Here is an 18,454-nt window from a genome sequence, read left to right on the forward strand (position 1 = left end):
AAACAGTTTGGGCCACGAGGACTGTCGCTGCAGCTTCTGGCAGTCCCATTCCCTGTGGCAACTTGAACAAAGCCTGAGGTTCAGCGATTGCGAAGTCTTGGGTGCGCTCCGAGATGCGGCGGCCGTTGATGTTGAGGTCTGTTCATGCCGAAGACGACATCGCCAAGTTGAAAAGGGGATTCGGGCTCAGGTTTGGCGACAATGCCAGAGAACTCGTAGCTAGCGATCAATGAATGGAGCCCCATGAGGAAATGCTTCTTGTCGGCTGGACTTTTGCCAGAATATTTGATGTGCACTAGTGTATCAGCACCGGTTGGCTCATGGGTATCAGAGATCTGGCGTGCCATCCTCTCCGAGCCAGATCGAACTTCCCACAGAGGCAGCCATCTTGAGGTTGAGAACTAACGAAAGAGATGTAAGTTTGACGGAATTCGGTATCGGAATTCAAAGCACGTAAGGTATCAGCTGGTAATCGCCTTTCTTCTTATTGCCCAGAAAAGCCCACACGAGTTGCGGTGCCAGGCCTTTGCAGGCAGAAGACTTGGTAACGTTGTGAGAAGGGGCTCTCATAGATAAGTCGGTGTCGAAGTCCATCCGAGTCTAAGACGACCGAATCGATGGTATCCAATGAGATACGATGCTCGCATGGCATGTGACATGTCGTCTCTCGGCGCTGTTAACATCCCACGGTGCCAATAAAGCCTACTCATTCACATCACAAATCAATGTCGTAGGTGGGTTGCAGCGGACTCGTGACATGATTCTATTGCTATTGACACTGTTGCCTACCAGCCGACCGTTCTCACTCATCTTCGGTTTGAAAGCATAGGTAGTCAAGCACCGAAGTTGTTTACAGTCTCAACCGTTACGCACACCTGCGCATTGCCCTGAGGCCATTCTTAGTTGTGATGAGGAGTGTGAAGTATGTCGATTTCTTGTGAGGTGTTCAGATTTCGATTGCAAGTGACAGCTTCCATCTTACACGGTACAGCACCCTAGTTCGAGACGCGTTGGAACTTGCACGACATCGTTTGTGACTGCTCTCATCATAGTTCAGACGATTCGCGACCGCGTCGTCACATGCTTTTTCAACTTCTCCAGAATAACAGAAATTGGAGGGTCGTCGCTGGAAAGTAGCTTTTGTGGTGCTCACGTCAGTAGAACATGCCGTTTGAAATTCCAAGGACAGAGAAATGGCAGAATTTTAGGACTGGTGCTGACAAGATAAATCTGTGGTTTCACTTTTGTTTTTCAGAGACAGAGAGAACCACTGTAGGAATTCACCAAATTTGAAGCGATATCACGGAATGTCGCCCCACTTCACGCAGCGTTCTCCCTGAACGACCAGGAGCAAAATCTTTATTTGCCAAGCTTCCAAGACCATGACTCGCGTACGACAATCGAATATTTCACCCAAGTCTTCGACAAGATTCTTGCCGATGAGTCAACTTCAATTCTGGATCCGAGTGAATCATCATTGACATCAATCAACTCCCTAGGGCGTGCAGAGTAGACTTCGAAGCCGGCGGGATAAACCAATCATTACTAAAAGATAACGACCAATACAAAGGTTCACGGCCGAGCGTGGGCCAGCAAACGGTCTCACATTCACATCAAAGCCGAAACCCAATTCCATTTGTGGTCACAAAGCCCGTCTTAGCGTCGGACATTGGAGATAAAAGTAGTCCGAGACCGGGGGGCGCCGAACGCGAGAAACCGCGGTTCGGCCTAACTGGTACGCCCGGCACCTCCGGACAAACGCCGTACTGTCTCATATCCCGCGCCGCCGCTCTCTGCTCCTGCCGTGCGTGACCGGCCCTTCTTTGTTCTCCATAGCAATTGGTCTTGAACGCTTGGCTGTGTGGTTCGGTATCCTGTCTTCCGCTCCCCGGCCGAAATACGATGCAGTCCACGTCGGAAGCCCAACGGTCGGCGTCAAAGGCCTTGTCGCTTTCTTGTACGGCATGCAGGACCCGAAAGGTTTGTTGCTGGAACTCTTGTGGATTTATATGTCTCTGCGCTGATTATGCTGTGTCGCGGTCTTCCGTGGCGTAAGATGCTGACTATGTCACCGTCGTAGGTCAAGTGCGACCACAGAAGACCGGTATGCTCGGGATGCGAGAAATATGGCGGCGAGTGTGTTTGGCCGGAGAGGAAGAAGAGTATCCGGCGAGGTGAAAAGAAGTATGCGCATCCGCTGACCTGGTTATTGGAGTTTCGTGAGAATTTTGAGGTTCAAGGTCACTGACGTCATCATGTAGGCTCTACGAGAATATCGTCACTAGGCTGGCGCAGATGGAGCGTCTGGTCGAGGAGTTACAAGAACCGAAAGAGCCTAAGGAACCTAAGGAACCTAGTGTGCCCAAGAAGAAAGCAACTGTTGCTAAGAAAGGTCCACAAGTCTTGACGCCTGAAGAGTCCTCATCCAATACAAACCCGCCTCAGCCGGCCCTCACCGCGTCGACAATTTCAACGCAAGTCTCGCCAGCTTCGTATCCACCATCACCGGCTTCGAGCTCACCAAGAACTGCAAAGCCCTACTATGCAGGAGCATCTGAGGGTACCGTCGGGACTGCCGGTATGTCTTTCCACTTAACACCACAAGAGCTAATGAGGCTCACTGCCACGTTGTTTAGGATCATGCTCGTTGTTCTCAGCCGAGGGCATCGCCAAGATCGACACCTTGGTTGGCGATACTCGTTACTCAGATGCAGTGCGTAATCTTCTGCAACAAGTAAGGAGCTTCGCTCCGAAAAGAAGTCTCGACTTTTCTTCTTCCCCAAGGGACTACCCATTTCCCCCAAATGACATTGTTATCTTCTGCGTCAACGGTAATATTTCTCCCACTTCCGTAAATGTTCCCCACCTGGCTAATCACCATCCTCTAGAGTATATGCGGACACTCAACAACGGCATTAGGCTGTTGCAAGAGTCTAAAGTTCGCGCAGCGGTGAATGCTTACATGTACGGCCAACCTTGTGATGAGCCAGGATGGGAGCTGGCCTTGAACGTCATCATGATGCACGAACTGCGGAGGCGCGACTGGAATAACGACAACCCCGAGCACAAGCATTATCTCAATAACGCTCTCGCTCTAATTCCGAATGCCATTCTACAGACGCCGAATCCCATGACTATTGGGTCTCTTCTCTCTCTAGTAATATACACCTCTCAGAATATCTTACGCTGCATTCATACTAACCCGATATAGGTCTACTATTTCATATTCTCTGCCGAAAATCACATCGCTGTCTCAATACTTGCCCTTGCAACTCAGTTCATTCTTCTCGCTGGGTATCATAACCCAGACCACCCAAACAAAGTGCTAGGCCAACCTGCGGATGTTCTGCATCGCCGCCGCCTATTCTGGCAAGCCTATGTCCTCGACCATGATCTCATGCTTCGCATCGGCAAACCACCTCTCATCAGCGACGACTTTCTTCTGGAGCTTCCTGAGGAGTTTCCGGCAGACGCATATGGAGTATACTACTATCCCGGCGATGTTACGCTCAGCTACTTCCACCAGCAGGTTCGCCTGTCCCAAATCCAGGGGCACATCTACTCAAAGCTCTACTCCCAGGGCGGGGAGATAATGTCGGCTGCCGCCTTAGAGTCTACAATTGCACAGCTAGATGCGGAATTGCAGGACTGGTGGATAGGGGTTCCGGAATTGATCCGCCCTGAGCCGCAGATGGATTTGTTGGATGCTGATTACACCAAGGTGATGAGTCTTACTGTGTTGAACTTCATGTATTTTCAACTGGTTGTCGCTATTCATTCTGCAGCTTTCCGGTTGCCGCTTCTCGACGAGGATGACGATGGTCTGCGACCGAGTGTTGCTCTGTGCGTGAACGCCGCGAGGGCTGCAATCGCATTGTTGAAGCACCAGCAATTGCAGCATCCATTTACCATGTAAGTAATTCATCGTCTTCTTCAAGATTATGTACTAACTCGGTTAGTTATCTGTTGTACCAGGTAGCCTGGAGCGTCGACATTCTATTCGTAAACATCATCGAAAACAAAACCTCGACAACAGCCCTGCAAGATCTGGAGCTCATTAAAATGGTCATCAACTTCTTTGAGAGCTACGACCCAAACTATCAAACGGTAGCTTCGTACCATATCATCAAGGTCTTGTACGAAGTGGCCTCGTCTGTGGTTCTGGGGTGCCCGCCAGGACCCTGCAGCCAGATTTCGGCAACAACGTCGATCCCCTGCCCACAAATACTGGCTACGGATGCTACAAGTAGTCTAGGAATACCTTCGACGTCCTCGCCTCGTGTACCTCCCGGCCTCGAATTTGGTGGCGATTGGGGGAATATCTCACTCGGCGGGCACGACTGGTTTTCTGCGGGCTTTTTGCAGATGGCTGATTGGGGTCTTCCAATCAGTTCGCAGTCTATGCCAGGACTCTATGAAGACACCAGTCCTTTGAACGGGAACCAAGGCTGAGTCTGCCGAATTGCACATGGCTCTGTTATTGTTTGACTCTAGGTTTTGCTTTTTTGTGTTTTGAGATTTGGGTAATTAGGCGTTCATCTATGGCACATGATCTTGGGGAGTTGAATCGATTAAGGGTTCTCATTTGAGGAAAGGGAATCATGTACGAATAAAAGGATGCATGGTTGAAAGGCTACTATCGCCCCTCTCAATGTCCAACCACTACGCTGATACAAAATAATGCTAAGCTGCTGCCACGGGATCCGCGGTGATTACGGGTATCCCAAGTCCCTTACATTTACCCAAACATAGTTTTGAACTAGGCCTATGGCCAAGAAATTGACCACTGCCGCTTTCGTCATCTCATCAGAACATGGCCAATCCACGGCTAAGGTTGCATCCATTCTGGATACTTTTGGTGTCGTTTCCCGAAACCGAGACCGAGATCCAGCTTACTTGAATATTAGAGGCTGACAGCTGCATCTTTCAATGAGGCACCGGCGAAACATCCTACCTTTTCAGCGCTCCTACGTCCATCTTTCACTCAGTTGTAATTTCTCTCAAGAATTGCAGTTCAAGAAATCTAGAGCCTAACAAGTAGCATACATTCGTGATGAGGGTATCGGAATCTAAGACAGCTAATAATGTCTACACATATTCGAGAGCCCCCGGGCCATCCAGTGCTGGACTCACGGCGACCGCGTACACCCATGGAACATCGAAAATGCCTCCGATGGAAGAAAACTTTGAACAAGAAACACCAAGTTCGAATGATACAATTCAAGCGCGTGTCAAAGAAGTTAAGCTTCTAGCGAACGTGGACGACGAGATGAAATATCGCATTGATCTTGAGCTGCCCGAAGGATCAACGTACGAAACGGGCGATGTTCTGAAGATAATCCCACCGAATATTCAACAGATTGGTGAAGGTTTTCAGCAACGCATGAGGAACGTACGCAATAGCATGGCTATTTCTGGGGGCACCGTCCTATTTTCAGAGGCCGATATGTGTCAACCTACGACGCTCGAGGTAATCATATTCCTACAAATGATCCTCCGCCTAAAGGAAAGCTGACAATCAGCAGCAACTGGAGGGTTTGATGCAATGCTGCACCAACGATTATGACAGAGCGATATTTCAGGCAGCCAGAAAGAGCTTCTGCGGAGCGCCGAACCACCTGAGACCGTCCGTCTTACAACTCCTCGAAGGATATCCCAGTATCATAATTCAAGCACATCAACTAAGTGCCATACTGCCGGAAATGTCACCTCGATCGTATTTCATTTCATCATCACCACTCAAATCACCATCTACATGCTCGCTGATATGCTCCATGGCCATCCGCAAGACCCGTGGTTTGAGTAATGAGGACGGCGACACCTCGATTGGCATGGCGTCACATTATCTTTCTCAACTAAGAGCAGGCGACTCTGTGGCCTGTAGCGTAGAAGCATTCAATACGTGCTTTCGACCACCCACAGAATTGAGCACCCCGCTCATCATGATAAGCGATGGGGTCGGTATCGCCCCTTTCGTTGGATTTGTAATGCATCGAGCTGAGCAGCTACGCCGACGTCCGGCTCTGTGGGACATCATTGCACCAGCTTTGCTCTTCGTTGGCTGTCGCAGCTTGGATGATTCGTTTTGCGTATCAGAACTTGGTAGCAGTGGGGTCGTCGATGTGCGGTACGCACTGTCTCGTGGAGCCGGAAACGACTTCCAAGGCGACGTGCAGGATAGGGTCTGGGCTGACCGCCAGGACGTCATGACGCTATGGAATATCGGAGCGAAGGTTTACATTTGCGGAAGTCAGTCTACTTGTATTGACACAGAAGAGGTTCTGAGAAAAATGGTCATGGAAGGTATGGCGCGAAGGGAGACAAAGACGGATGAAAGCTTTCAGGCATGTTCTGATGACTTCAAGGCGAGATGTGTCTTTGAGACCATATGATGATATGAAGGGAAGACACGGTGATATGTTCATTTCGAATACTTTCCCCTTTCCATTTTTTTCATTCTGACACAGCTTTGCGATAGCCCATCGGCGTATCAAGACAGCTTGACCCCTCAAAAAGGCGAAATGGCGTGGGAGCACTATTTCTACGATGTACCCCAACTAACGCCTTCGACGTCATCAGCACTCAGCTCCTGCCGCTTTCTCCCTTGCATTATCCTTTGGATTTTCAAAGTTGATTTCATACATTTCTCCCCACCAGCCGCGCAAAACGATGCAATAGTCCGCCTCTGACAGTCGTCCCTACAAGATTGCTGCTTATCTCCCAAGAAGGACTTCGGGTACTTTTTAACGAAGGATCACTTCAACATGGGCAACACGATTTCGATGTTCTTCCCTCCGTCTCCCACATTCGTGGAGACCGATGTACCGAATCAAGCAGGACGAGTTTTTATCGTCACAGGAGGCTATTCTGGGGTTGGCTATGAGCTGAGCCGCATGATATGGCAACGCGGCGGTACTGTCTACATCGCAGGCCGAGATGAAGTCAAGGCGCGAGAAGCCATCTCTGCCATTGAGAAAGATACAACGACAGATTCAATCGCGGGCGGCTTGCGATTCTTGAAAGTAGCCCTCGATGACTTTGTCAGTATCAAGGCTGCAGCCGACAAGTTCTTGGCGGAAGAGCAACGCCTCGATGGACTTTTCAATAACGCTGGGGTCTCCAATCCTCCCGCCGGCTGGGTATCAGCGCAAGGTCATGAAATGCAGCTCGCAACCAACTGCCTCGGGCCCTACTTTCTCACGAAGCTTCTAAGTCCGCTCCTTATCTCAACAGCCAGTTCCACCAAAACAAATGGGTCGGTTCGTGTTCTATTCACCACTTCAATCGCCACGCAACTCGGCGCACCAGAGGGCGGGATAGATGTGAACACATTTCTCACGCCGACAAATGATCAGCAGGTCAACTACGCCCTCTCAAAGACATGCAATTGGTTTCTAGCAGACCATTTTGCCAAAGAGCTGGGTCCTCGCGGTATTGTCAGTTTGGTCCTGAATCCGGGAAACCTGAAGACCCCACTTCTTCGTCACTTCCACTGGGGTGTCGGGGCTTTGGTCTCACCCCTGCTGTATCATCCTCGATTCGGAGCTTACACAAACCTCTGGGCTGGTTTTTCGCCAGACGTTACGCTCGAGGATGGGGGGCGGTGGGTTGAGCCATGGGGTCGATTCCACCCAAACCCTCGCGCAGACATCATCAATGCGATGAAAACCAAGGAGGAAGGGGGGACAGGGCAGGAAGCCGCACTGATCGAATTTTGCGAGACGGCCATATCTGACTATTCTTGAGACGTATCACTTGCGCAAATCTTGGACATCTGAGTTGTCACATATGCATGTTTGTTGACAGGACGACCATGATAGGTGTTGGAATTGTTTTCTTGACGTTCATTTATACTGGGATCGATGGTCTTAACGGAATGTCAACTTCCATATCTTCCGAGAGAACGATGCTTCGGGGCCACGCCAGCCATTCGTCCCATTCTGACCCTAGGTATTTCGAAATGACGTTAAGGAGGTAGGCGCCTGAATCGCCAATCTGCCATTGGTCTCTAGCCAAGTGTAGAAGAGCAGCATAGTGTGCCAAAATAGCGATCGCTACAGGCTTTCTTTGTACCAGCATCTCAGAGAACGCCTCTGGAACCAATAAAGACCACGAAAACACAATTTGGTACAGGTGTTTACCTCGAGTAAACATCCGAACTTGCAAATCATCCACAGCAATCTGGACGAACTCAATAGCTCTGTGACATGCTTCCAAACAGTCAGGAGATATATCCTCGTAGGAATCCAAGAGCCTAAGGATACCGTCACAGTCGTTTCCTCGACTTCTCAAGCGGCCAAGCCCCATCCCCCAGGCAACTAAGGGGCAGAGCTCTGAGTCTTTGAGTAACGGCCAGCTCCGGTTGACTATGACTTTGACCCCTCTGTGGACCCGAACAAAGTTGACGTAGCAGTCCAAGAACGGACCCAAGTCTGGAATTCGAAATGCTAGAGCATCCATGCAAAGGTGGCGGCCAAGGATGGAGGAGAAGAGTATCATTGGGACGCATGTGGTTTCGTCAACGCGAACCTTTTCGGAGTTAAACAGCAATATAGCCCGGTTCTGTAGCTGTACAGCAAGATTGAGGTACTCGGAACTTTTCTCCGATACTGTCATTGAAAGATGGCGTGCAGATAATGAGAGCGCTTCGTGAAGAAGATATGGCACCTCAGCACCAGTCTTCACAGTTAAGCGCGTGCCCAGCTCAATAAGATGCTCATCAAGTTCTGGGATGGCCATACGGAGAGAGAAGTGAATCAACAATTTCATGTGGACCATGTTGATGGCCACATCCGACTCTAGCTGGCCGGAAATGTTGTCTCCGATGGTGAGGTGGGTCAGGTCCGGGGCTGAAATGACCGCAGGGCTCCGTCCTGATGATGAACCGGAACTCGTATCGGCATTCGGCGTTGTCGCTCCGGATGAGCCAACAAGATTTTCATCCGGTCTCATCGGCGTGCTCAACAAGTCCGGGTCGGCAGATAATGGGAAAACACATCTTCGGCCCACAGTTACGCAGTTGGCGCATCTGGGCCAGGTCTCGTCGCACTAGAGCCGTTTCGTCAGCATGGAGTTGCGCCGGATATCAAGCACGCTGCCTGAGCGTACCTTCATGTGACGTCGTTTACACTCGGCACATCCATTGCGAGATTTTTTGTGGGAGCGTCGATACGTAGTTCGATCATTCATGGCCGGCGTTAGAGGTTCTTGGCGTTGTGGGGAGGATTGAAGTCGTGGCGGGCGTGGTCCTGGAAATGCACAAGTCTATGTGAGGGTCGCTTAGTAGCTAGGACACGCTTGTTGGACATTGGGGGTCACGAGAAAGGAAATATTCTGGTAGATAGCCTATTTGTAAAGACCTTGGTATCAGAGAAGAATCGCCATAGCCACGACTGAGCCATCATGCTCAACGTCGTATGCCCCCGCGCTAGATGCTGTGCACAAATTTCAATGTGTGCCAGGTGCAGATCATGACCAAAGCTGCCGGCTTCACACCGAAACCCACTTTCCTATTTTGTAAATACGTGTATTCAGTGACTGCCGAGCCAATCATACTCGCTGTAGAAATTCGCCCACATCTCGAATACGTGTATTCATTAAAGCCGGCTTGCTTCCGGGCTGTAGTTTTAAGGTGACAGCAAGTGTCTTCGTTTGCATAGTGTCAGCAGAATTTTCAGTGTCTTCATTGAACCAACACTTCAAACTCTACGCCGCACGATAGATGTTTCGCAGGACTTGTAAAGGCTGAAAGATGTCGTTTTCGAATCTGTAGTGAGGCGCCCTGCTTCACAAGTGTCAAAAGGCTGACGAGAAACCCACTTCGAGGTTTCGAGCGCGATACAGTCTTGGTCTTGGTCACGATCCTGACCTTTATGTTTCCTGAAATATTCATAGTCCTCAGAACCTCGAGACTTCGTTGATCGCCGGCTTCAAGCCATAACGACTGCTTTGTTAGGAAATGAGAAACTGGTAAAATGCGTGTATGATTAATCATTAAGAAATGTTTACTTTCGTGTCATGAATTCTATTGGCGAGCCTGAGGGCATGAACTTTACCCTGGAGCAATCATACCACAATCAACCTTTACTTGGCTGCCAACGGACTCCTCCTCCGCAGCCATCCTCCATACTTGATCATTAATGGAGGGACCACGCAGATCACAGTAGCTAAGCCGGCAAATATAGTCGTTGCTATGTTGAAGTCGAGGGAGTCAAACATGATCCGACCAAACAGTGGGAATGTGGCGCAGCATAGGGACCGTGTAAGTGCTAGAGCCGCGAACCCGCTAGCTGCGTAAGTCTCGTAGCAGTCGGTGAGGTAACCGGCTAAGACGTGGTCGAATTCATTGACAGCGTAGCCAATTGGAACAAGAGCCAGCGTTGGAAAGATCCAATGGACGGACACAACCTGTGGCGGGATCGTCCACGCAAACAGCCAGAGACCTCCAGCCAGTAAAGGTGCCCCAATGACAAAGCCGATGCATTTTGATTCCGGTGTGATCGGAAGACAGGCTGCAGTCTTCTTGGCGAGTAAACGGGAGTCGTAAACCCTTGTGAAAACACTCAAGACCATGCCGATACCAAGTCCTAGAAAGGGAATGTTTTTCCAGCCATGTTGGAAGTCGAGCTGAAGGTAGACCATTGGCAGAACCTCCGTGAAGAGGTAAATAAGTCCAAAGGCGATTGCGCTTAGGATCGCAACCATGAACACGATCGGTTCAGTAAAGAAGAGTCGAAGAGGGCGAACAAGGTCGAGCTTTTCCCGCATATTGGGCCGGACGCCAGTTTCGGAAGCCTCGATCTTGGCCAAGGCAACTGATGGTCGCGACTCTTTGATTAAGCACAAAAGCACTGCTGCAACTCCAGTGACAATGGCCGACGTGAAGAAGATCCATCTCCTGGAAAGGTTTCAGCCCTTCATCACCTAAGGTATCCATGGATCACATATGACTTACCAGTGGAGGGATTCAATGATCAAACCGCCGAACGCCGGTCCTAATAGAATACCTATGTTGGCAACCAATGCCCAGGTGAACACCCACCACACTCTCGCTTGCGTATCCCACATATCTTCAATGCTACCCACAGCAATCACCGTCGGGACAGAAGACAGGAGGCCCGCCACAAGGCGTCCGACGATGATGACAGGGATAGTGGGCATGGCTCCCACCACGACGCACGAAATGCTGTAGAGGATCGTGCTGATGACGTAAAGCTTCTTGCGGCCAAACGATTCCGACCAGGGGGGAGTGACAACTCCTCCAATTGCTTGACCGACAAGATATGTTGAGACTAGTGAAGCAGTTGCGGCAACTGAGCTGAGACCTGATTCGCGGTGGAGATGTTCAGAGATCGGCGCCTGACTAGAGGTGAGCATTGATCGGATGCCAAACTATGACAGACAGACTTACTCCTGCGGTGCTAACCATGGTACTAAAAGCCACTGAGTCAGTACGTTTGTGATTATCAAGAGACATTTGTACATACGTGAAGAATTCCAGAAAGATGATAAGACAAGTATCATACATCTTTCGTGTCTTCCCCCATTGTCGCGGGTGCCCATGCTTTTGTGGAGTCGGAAGAAGTTCGCGCTGTGAGCTTGCGTAAAGAGAGGTCATCTCGTAGACTTGCACAGATGCCTGAGACTCGATTTTCGGAATCGGTGATGACATGTTGATGGTCGTGGTCTCAGCCAGACATGGCCTTGAAGACTTCGAGAGAGACATAGGGAGAGCAGAGCCTGCCCTGCATTTCCCATACGCGACGAATATAAGAATCCAACGCTTTTTGTTGTACCCCGGAGATTGAGTTTGTCAAGGTCGTGCCTCTGGCGAAGTGAGTGTTTGCCTCTGCAGTTGGAACAACCTTGTGTGTTTCTATCTTTGTTCCAACAGTTCTCATTGTCGACCCATGAAACAAACCGCGGCCCTGCTCATAGTGGACCCCAAAGTAGGGAGTGATCAACCGGGAGTCTTGCAGGGGCTGCAAAGCGTCCAACAAGGTCATCTTCGTAACGTCTAGGAGTCGCTTGCTCTCTTTAAAGGTACAGCAGCAACAACGCAAGCGAGCTTAGTTGTTCTCGGTAACGAGGGCACTGAACGTTCTCGGCCTGCCAGCACGCAAGCTCCCAAAACCAGGCCGTGCATTCCCCTGAGGGCAAAGTAGTCTGCACGACTGGCGGCATCGCGTGCTGAACTATTAGTGGTCCATTCACGAGATGAGCAGCTCGCGAGAGAATGGTCGTTTCACGCGCATAACCCGAGCTGGACTCAAGCCAGGGGACTAACTCTGTTGGCACTGGCTTCTTGGCAATTCCCAGCTGTGTGGGCTCTAGAACCCGAACCAAGAGCTAGCTCGCTTGGACGTGGCTTTGCAACTAAGCTGAGCTGTCGAAAGCGGCTATTTTCACCATGGCCGCTAACCGCTTTTCGCGTTGATCTTAGATCGTTGTGAGTCGGCAAATCGGTTGGGGAAAGGGCAATTGAACAGCTTTCTGCCACCAACGCCGCAATGTCTTGCAAACTCAGACAGATCCCATTTCTTAGGTAATTCTTTCCCCAAAGAGTTTCCCCGTGTTCAGTTCGAGCGTTTCCCCACGATCACTCTTTCTTTAAAGTTGATCAGTGGCGCTCTTTGAGCACGAATGAGAAAGGCTTCCGGAAGCACGCCATGAGATCCACGTGGGTATCAATACCAGGCGTCAGAACCTTAAGACTAGATCATCCATCGCCCCGGGTTCTCTTTGACAGCTCTTACTTGATGTGAAGCCGGATTTGAGCGCCCATCTGCAGGCTCGCTGCGGGACTCGACAAGACTGTTGCGCTATCCTATTCTCATAGACTGCAATAACAAATCTATACGAGCATTGGCAAATCACGACATATTCGCAAGTCTTGCATAGCCATCAAGATATACCACACCTTTTGTGCCGCACTACTCTAGAATGTAGGAGCGGACTGGATCATTTTCAAACGCAAACCGACCAAGTGAAGAGTCAGTCAGCTTAGAAGCAGGCTGAGCATGCCGACATGTACGTTGGAGCAAGGGGTTGAAAAGGGGCCGAACCGGGATGGTCGAAATTACCGCTCATGGGGCAGTGTTTAATCCGCGTGCATGTTTGCATGCCGTGCCGCTGACTTGATGCAGACGACAACCAATGGGGTATTTGTTTCGATGCTACACAGCACGGCGAAGCGAATCAGATTAGCTGGACACTGCGCGGTGAGATGCGCGGGCCCCGTCCGTCATTGCATCCAGATTACTAGGCCAGATTGGTTCATTGACACTGGATACGGAGACGCATGCGCATTTGGGGCTGTGATTATCGGCTGGCTGAATTGGGCAGACGTTTGGGCAGACACTTGACCACTGCTGACTCTTGGCGGCCAGCTTCTCCTCATTTCAATCTCGATGAGCACTGATTCTTATCCTCTTACCCTCTGTGATTTCGCATGGACCTTCATGACGGTTGCACGCCGTGAATGTTGACCGTTGCGTAAGCAAACGCTTCCAGCATGGATCCGTCCGGCATAATCGGCGTCATTGGCGTGGCGGGCCACATAATCACAATGTGCACCAAACTCGGGTTGAACTGGCGGGACGCTCCAGGCGACGCCAAGAAACTCAAGAGTGAGGTAGAAAGCTTGCACAAAACTCTTTTGGAAACATACAACCACTTGATTCAGGATCCCGACTTTATATCCGCTTTCGAGGGCAGGCACTCGGCGGTCCTATCTGACCTAGCAGCAATTTCGAATTCAGACGACTCAGCTTTGCTATTCACCTGCAAACAAGAGCTGGGAGATGTACTCAAGAGGCTTCAAAAGCGACTTAATGGGAGTCGCTTCGGGCGGGAACGACTGAAAGCAACAGTCTTTGGCGAACGGACGCAGTCGGCGATTGGAAGTCTGCAGAGGCGATGTCAGGTTATCAATAGCATGATCTCCATAGACAACACCAGACTTGCCGCCAATACCAACCTAGAGGTCCAGTCTACAAGGAAGCATCTCGAAGAAAGGGATCTTGACGAAAAGAAGAAAGGGATTCTGGACTGGATCACACCGATCGACTTTGCTGCACAGCAGATTGACAACCTCGAGAGAAGACAAGAAGGAACTGGACAGTGGCTTCTCGAGTCTCCAGAATATCAAACTTGGGTCGAAGAAGACCGAAAGACACTCTTTTGCCCAGGAATGCCAGGCGCTGGAAAGACCATGCTCTCATCGATCGTCATTGAGCACCTCCAAGATCGGTTCGGCCAAGATTCTGCAGTTGGCATTGCTTATCTATTCTGCAACTTTCGACGACATGACGAGCAGAAGCCTCGGGAACTACTCGCCAGTATTCTGAAGCAGCTCTATTGGGACATGCCTGTGGTATCCAATGAAGTAGAGAAAACCTATGAGAAGCATCACTCCGGCTCGTCTCCGATGTCTAAGCAAGAAATAGTAGGATGTCTTCAATCTGTGATGTCCTGTTTCACCAAGGTCTATGTACTGGTCGACGCACTTGATGAGTGCCGAGGGGATGAAGGATACCGAGATACTCTTCTCACAACTATACTGGGACTGAACGAGACTGTCAACGTCAGTTTCTTTGCGACATCAAGGCACATACCAGAGATTGAGAGCTACTTTGACGGCGCTCCATCAATCGAAATTCAGGCTACTGATGAAGACGTGATGAAATTCCTGGATGGTCACATTTACAAGCTTCCCCAAGCTGTGAGGAGGAACAAGGAGCTTCAGGGCGAAATTAAACACAGCATCGTTCAGGCTGTACAAGGAATGTGAGCTATGCAACTTTCCGCTGATGTGCCTGACTCAACTGAGTTTCTCTCGCTAGGTTTTTGCTGGCACAACTTCACTTAGACTCATTACAAGGCAAACGCTCAGCAAAACAAATTAAAGACGCCCTTTCTAAACTTGCCAGGGGATCTGCAGCGTACGATGTTGCCTATGACGAAGCGATGGAGCGCATCGAAGGACAGCTTGGTGATCAAGAGACCCTCGCTAAAGACGCGTTGTCTTGGATCGTGTGCGCCAGGCGACCACTTAAGACATTGGAGTTACAACACGCTCTTGCTGTCGAGAGCGGCACAACTGAATTGGATAAAGATAACATTACTGAGCTGGAAGATGTTGTATCAGTCTGCGCCGGACTGGTCACTATTGATGAAGAGAGCAGAATCATTCGTCTTGTTCACTACACTACGCAGGAGTACTTCGAGAGAACCGCCGAACGGTGGTTGCCAGATGCGCAACGACTGATCTTGGAATCATGAATAACGTACCTCTCCTTCGATGCCTTTAGTTCAGGTGTATGCCGTCGCCATCTGGAAACCCGCCTTGGCAAACACCCGCTCCTTGAGTACGCAGCACTTGAATGGGGACACCACACTCAAAGTATATCACCTCCATCCGAGGGTTTGTGATCATTTTTGATGGGCAGCCGAGCCAATCTTGAAGCTGCCTTCGAGGTCGTCCTGAACAGGCAGTCGGTTTCACGATTAATATATTACCCCCCGACGTGCCTATCCGGTCTTCATCTCGCGGCATACTTTGGTCTCAAAGATGCTTTTATCGTGACCTTAGAACGGTCTGGGACAGAGGTTAGTGACATCCATTTGGACAGCGGAACAACGGTCAGCTAACTATTGAGATTGATGTAAATGTTCGTGATTACGCCGATTTCACACCTCTCTTCTACGCCGTCATGGGCGGCAAAGCCGACTTCATTGCGTGGCTGCTCAGTATTGACGAGGTAGAAGTGAACTCAAAAAGGCATAACCATCCTTGTACACCGATCCACACTGGTATCAGCATTGGTAATATGGCTGTCATTCTACCGTTCATCGAATCTGACAAAGCCGACCTCAACAGCCAGGATACATGGGGAATGACTGCTCTAGCAGAGGCCACGAAAAGAGGCTACGTTGGCATTGTAAAAGCTCTCGTAGAGTCGAACAGGGTTGACGTCAACTTAGAAGACAATTCCAACCAAACACCCCTGTCAATTGCTGCTGAGAGGGGCCTTGTCGAGGTAGTAAGATTGTTTCTAGGAACGGGCAAGGTTAACGCAAACCAAGTGGATGTCTTCGGGAGAACGCCACTGCATAATGCCCTGCACACGAGCCCTGGAGAGACAGCGCGTTGTTTACTTGAATCAGGCCAGATTGACGCCAGTTTGTCTGCGCAAGATCGCTCGGGAAGAACGCCTTTACGCGAGGCTCTCAATAGTCTCGGTCGAGATCATTCAATCACCGAGCTTATCCTGGACAGAATGGAAGCCATTGGGATTAAGAGAGAAGATGCGTTACAAGCTGCAGAATACACGCAATAAGCAGATGACTGAGTGGTAGCTACGAGATAGCGATCGCGCACATATAAGAACCAGTATATGGCTACAAAGCTTCAAATATCACATCACCAAGGTCTAGTTGAAGTATTCCCATAATACATGCCATGTTTCCATAGAGACGTCTGCCAATTTCAATTGTACAAGTACAAAAGTCACTTGAGAAGCATACCTCAAGTATGCAACATCAATGATCAAGGAAAGAAAACGAATGGTGTTGGGAAATTCCCATTCCCAACGAGGTGGTTTCAATCCCCCTTATCTGCCATTCCACCCACCAATCCACCCATTCTCCTGCTTAACCCGCCCAACCATTTCAATGCATTTTTATCTCTCTGCTATGGACTTCATTTCTTTTCATACATCACCGCGGGGATTTCCAGCCGGTGGTGATTTCATAAGTGACAAGGAAAGGGGGGGGGGGGGGGGGGGCNAGAGGGGGGGGGGGGGGGGGGGGGGGGGGGTGGCCGAAAAGACGTAGACGCAGGAAGAAAGAAGAACACACACACGCACAAACATCGTATTGAAGAAAAGAGAGTTGAGAGCGAGATCCAGAACAATAGTGGCTGCCATTGCACGTGTCTATTATACCACTCATCTCCCATTCACATCCCGTTATCATTTGCGCCTTCCAAACTCCTGAGTTAAGCTTGAAGAGGGAAAACCCATAGAGGCCATTCTGTGTTAGCTGGTGTGATCGCAAATTTCGTCAAGTAGGGAAGACGTGACCGGCCCAAATGGATTGGCAAAATGCTTGAAAGCCCGCGTCATGTTGCATTAAGAGTTTTGCCCCGTATATCTTTAATAGATTAGCGTAGCGGAAATTCGACAAGGATGAAAGTAGTAGAGAAACGACAGAGCAACGGTACATAGTGATAACAATAACGACAATATACGACGACGAAAAGAGTATATACGAAATATAATCGCGTTAGTGCCGGAAAAGTAGGGGTTTTAGGCAGGATATATGGGTTACACGCATGTGTGGTGCACACTGCACGGCTAGCGGAATTCCACACCAAGCGTTCTCTTCAATAATTAAGCCTGTCTGTGACCTCTCAAATTTGGTCTTCTCGGGGACATATCTAATGATTCTCATTCGCAGTCGATATTACCTAAATGGCACGTATCCTTCTTCGCACATGGTGTAGAAGAACATCAGGATAGTCTTGCGATTTCACCGCTCGATATTTCATGCCTGTGACACTGATTGAGTGGCAATAATTATGCAAATAGGCTACCCAGGGGCGTTAGTCAGCCACGTCAAGCGCAAAACTCCCCCTACTCACATAGGGGGCGAAAAAACAGGGTTTCTACATAAAAAAGGGGGTTTCTAGCTAGTCATATAAAAGTCGCGTTTTTCTTATTTTACTACTAAAAAACATCTTTTTTAAGACTATACTATAACCTAAAATTACGCTTTTTTTAATTACTTCTTTTAATCTTAGCTACTAAGATACTTTACTAGAGTAATACTAACTTAATACTTACTAAATAAACTATATAGGTATTATATACTATATAATATTAAGCTTTCTACTTTAGTTACTTTAGTAAACCTCTATCTATAGTATTATTAATTTAAACTATTACTAAAAGCTATAAAGTATCCTATATAGTAGTAAGGAAATATCTAAAAACTCTCTAAGCTAGTTATAATATCTCTATACTACCTAAAGAGGATAACTAGCTAAAGTTATTAATAAAAGCTAAAGACTTAGCCTTAATAGTATTTATTATATAACTTAATACTATTAGCTTCTTAACTATCCTACTTATTATTAAAGAGATAACTAATACCCTCTAAGCTAGCTAAAGTTTAAGCTCTATCTTAAAGTACTTCGTAAAGTTCTAAAAAGCTAATTACTTAGAGTTCTAAAAAGGATTAAGGATTAAACTTATTAAGGTTTACTAAAAAAGTACTAAGTTTAACTTAATACTAATATAAAACTTCTTTAATTAATATAAAGCTATAACTTAAGATTATAAACTTAAGCTTTCTAAGATCTAAAATATTAATAAGTTTAGTTACTATATTAGCTACTTTAGTAGCTATATATATATTATTTTACTCTAAAGATAATAAAAATAAAATAAAC

At 48.6% G+C, this 18,454-nt stretch overlaps 7 protein-coding genes across 7 annotated transcripts; 5 read left to right on the forward strand and 2 right to left on the reverse strand.

Moving 5' to 3' along the window:
- Positions 1 to 1,838: 1,838 nt before the first annotated feature.
- GCG54_00011574 (uncharacterized protein) lies at positions 1,839 to 4,452 on the forward strand (the record flags this gene model as incomplete). Its single annotated transcript, XM_045411476.1, has 7 exons — positions 1,839 to 1,980; positions 2,081 to 2,174; positions 2,262 to 2,578; positions 2,637 to 2,831; positions 2,889 to 3,157; positions 3,212 to 3,912; positions 3,960 to 4,452. Coding segments are annotated over 7 exons (2,211 nt in total), but the record flags the coding sequence as incomplete, so codon positions are not given.
- A 601-nt stretch (positions 4,453 to 5,053) lies between these two features.
- GCG54_00011575 (Bifunctional cytochrome P450) lies at positions 5,054 to 6,392 on the forward strand (the record flags this gene model as incomplete). The annotated part of the gene is made up of 2 exons (XM_045411477.1): positions 5,054 to 5,470; positions 5,526 to 6,392. 2 exons carry the CDS (start codon positions 5,054 to 5,056, stop codon positions 6,390 to 6,392), a joined length of 1,284 nt encoding a protein of 427 aa, XP_045268535.1.
- Positions 6,393 to 6,764: 372 nt separating this feature from the next.
- On the forward strand, positions 6,765 to 7,745 carry GCG54_00011576 (putative oxidoreductase; the record flags this gene model as incomplete). The annotated part of the gene is made up of 1 exon (XM_045411478.1): positions 6,765 to 7,745. One exon carries the CDS (start codon positions 6,765 to 6,767, stop codon positions 7,743 to 7,745), a length of 981 nt encoding a protein of 326 aa, XP_045268536.1.
- A 103-nt stretch (positions 7,746 to 7,848) lies between these two features.
- GCG54_00011577 (uncharacterized protein) lies at positions 7,849 to 9,114 on the reverse strand (the record flags this gene model as incomplete). The annotated part of the gene is made up of 2 exons (XM_045411479.1): positions 7,849 to 9,048; positions 9,109 to 9,114. The coding sequence occupies 2 exons, from the start codon at positions 9,112 to 9,114 to the stop codon at positions 7,849 to 7,851; spliced, it is 1,206 nt and encodes a 401-aa protein (XP_045268537.1).
- A 969-nt stretch (positions 9,115 to 10,083) lies between these two features.
- GCG54_00011578 (putative transporter) lies at positions 10,084 to 11,671 on the reverse strand (the record flags this gene model as incomplete). Its single annotated transcript, XM_045411480.1, has 4 exons — positions 10,084 to 10,897; positions 10,955 to 11,358; positions 11,411 to 11,432; positions 11,487 to 11,671. The coding sequence occupies 4 exons, from the start codon at positions 11,669 to 11,671 to the stop codon at positions 10,084 to 10,086; spliced, it is 1,425 nt and encodes a 474-aa protein (XP_045268538.1).
- A 1,842-nt stretch (positions 11,672 to 13,513) lies between these two features.
- On the forward strand, positions 13,514 to 15,282 carry GCG54_00011579 (uncharacterized protein; the record flags this gene model as incomplete). Its single annotated transcript, XM_045411481.1, has 2 exons — positions 13,514 to 14,787; positions 14,844 to 15,282. The coding sequence occupies 2 exons, from the start codon at positions 13,514 to 13,516 to the stop codon at positions 15,280 to 15,282; spliced, it is 1,713 nt and encodes a 570-aa protein (XP_045268539.1).
- Positions 15,283 to 15,301: 19 nt separating this feature from the next.
- Positions 15,302 to 16,340, forward strand: GCG54_00011580 (uncharacterized protein; the record flags this gene model as incomplete). Its single annotated transcript, XM_045411482.1, has 4 exons — positions 15,302 to 15,316; positions 15,405 to 15,424; positions 15,450 to 15,609; positions 15,633 to 16,340. 4 exons carry the CDS (start codon positions 15,302 to 15,304, stop codon positions 16,338 to 16,340), a joined length of 903 nt encoding a protein of 300 aa, XP_045268540.1.
- Between the last annotated feature and the right edge of the window lie 2,114 nt (positions 16,341 to 18,454).

This window comes from Colletotrichum gloeosporioides (assembly GCF_011800055.1).
Source record: "Colletotrichum gloeosporioides strain Lc1 chromosome Unknown consensus_17, whole genome shotgun sequence".
Classification (NCBI taxonomy): Eukaryota; Fungi; Ascomycota; class Sordariomycetes; order Glomerellales; family Glomerellaceae; genus Colletotrichum; species Colletotrichum gloeosporioides.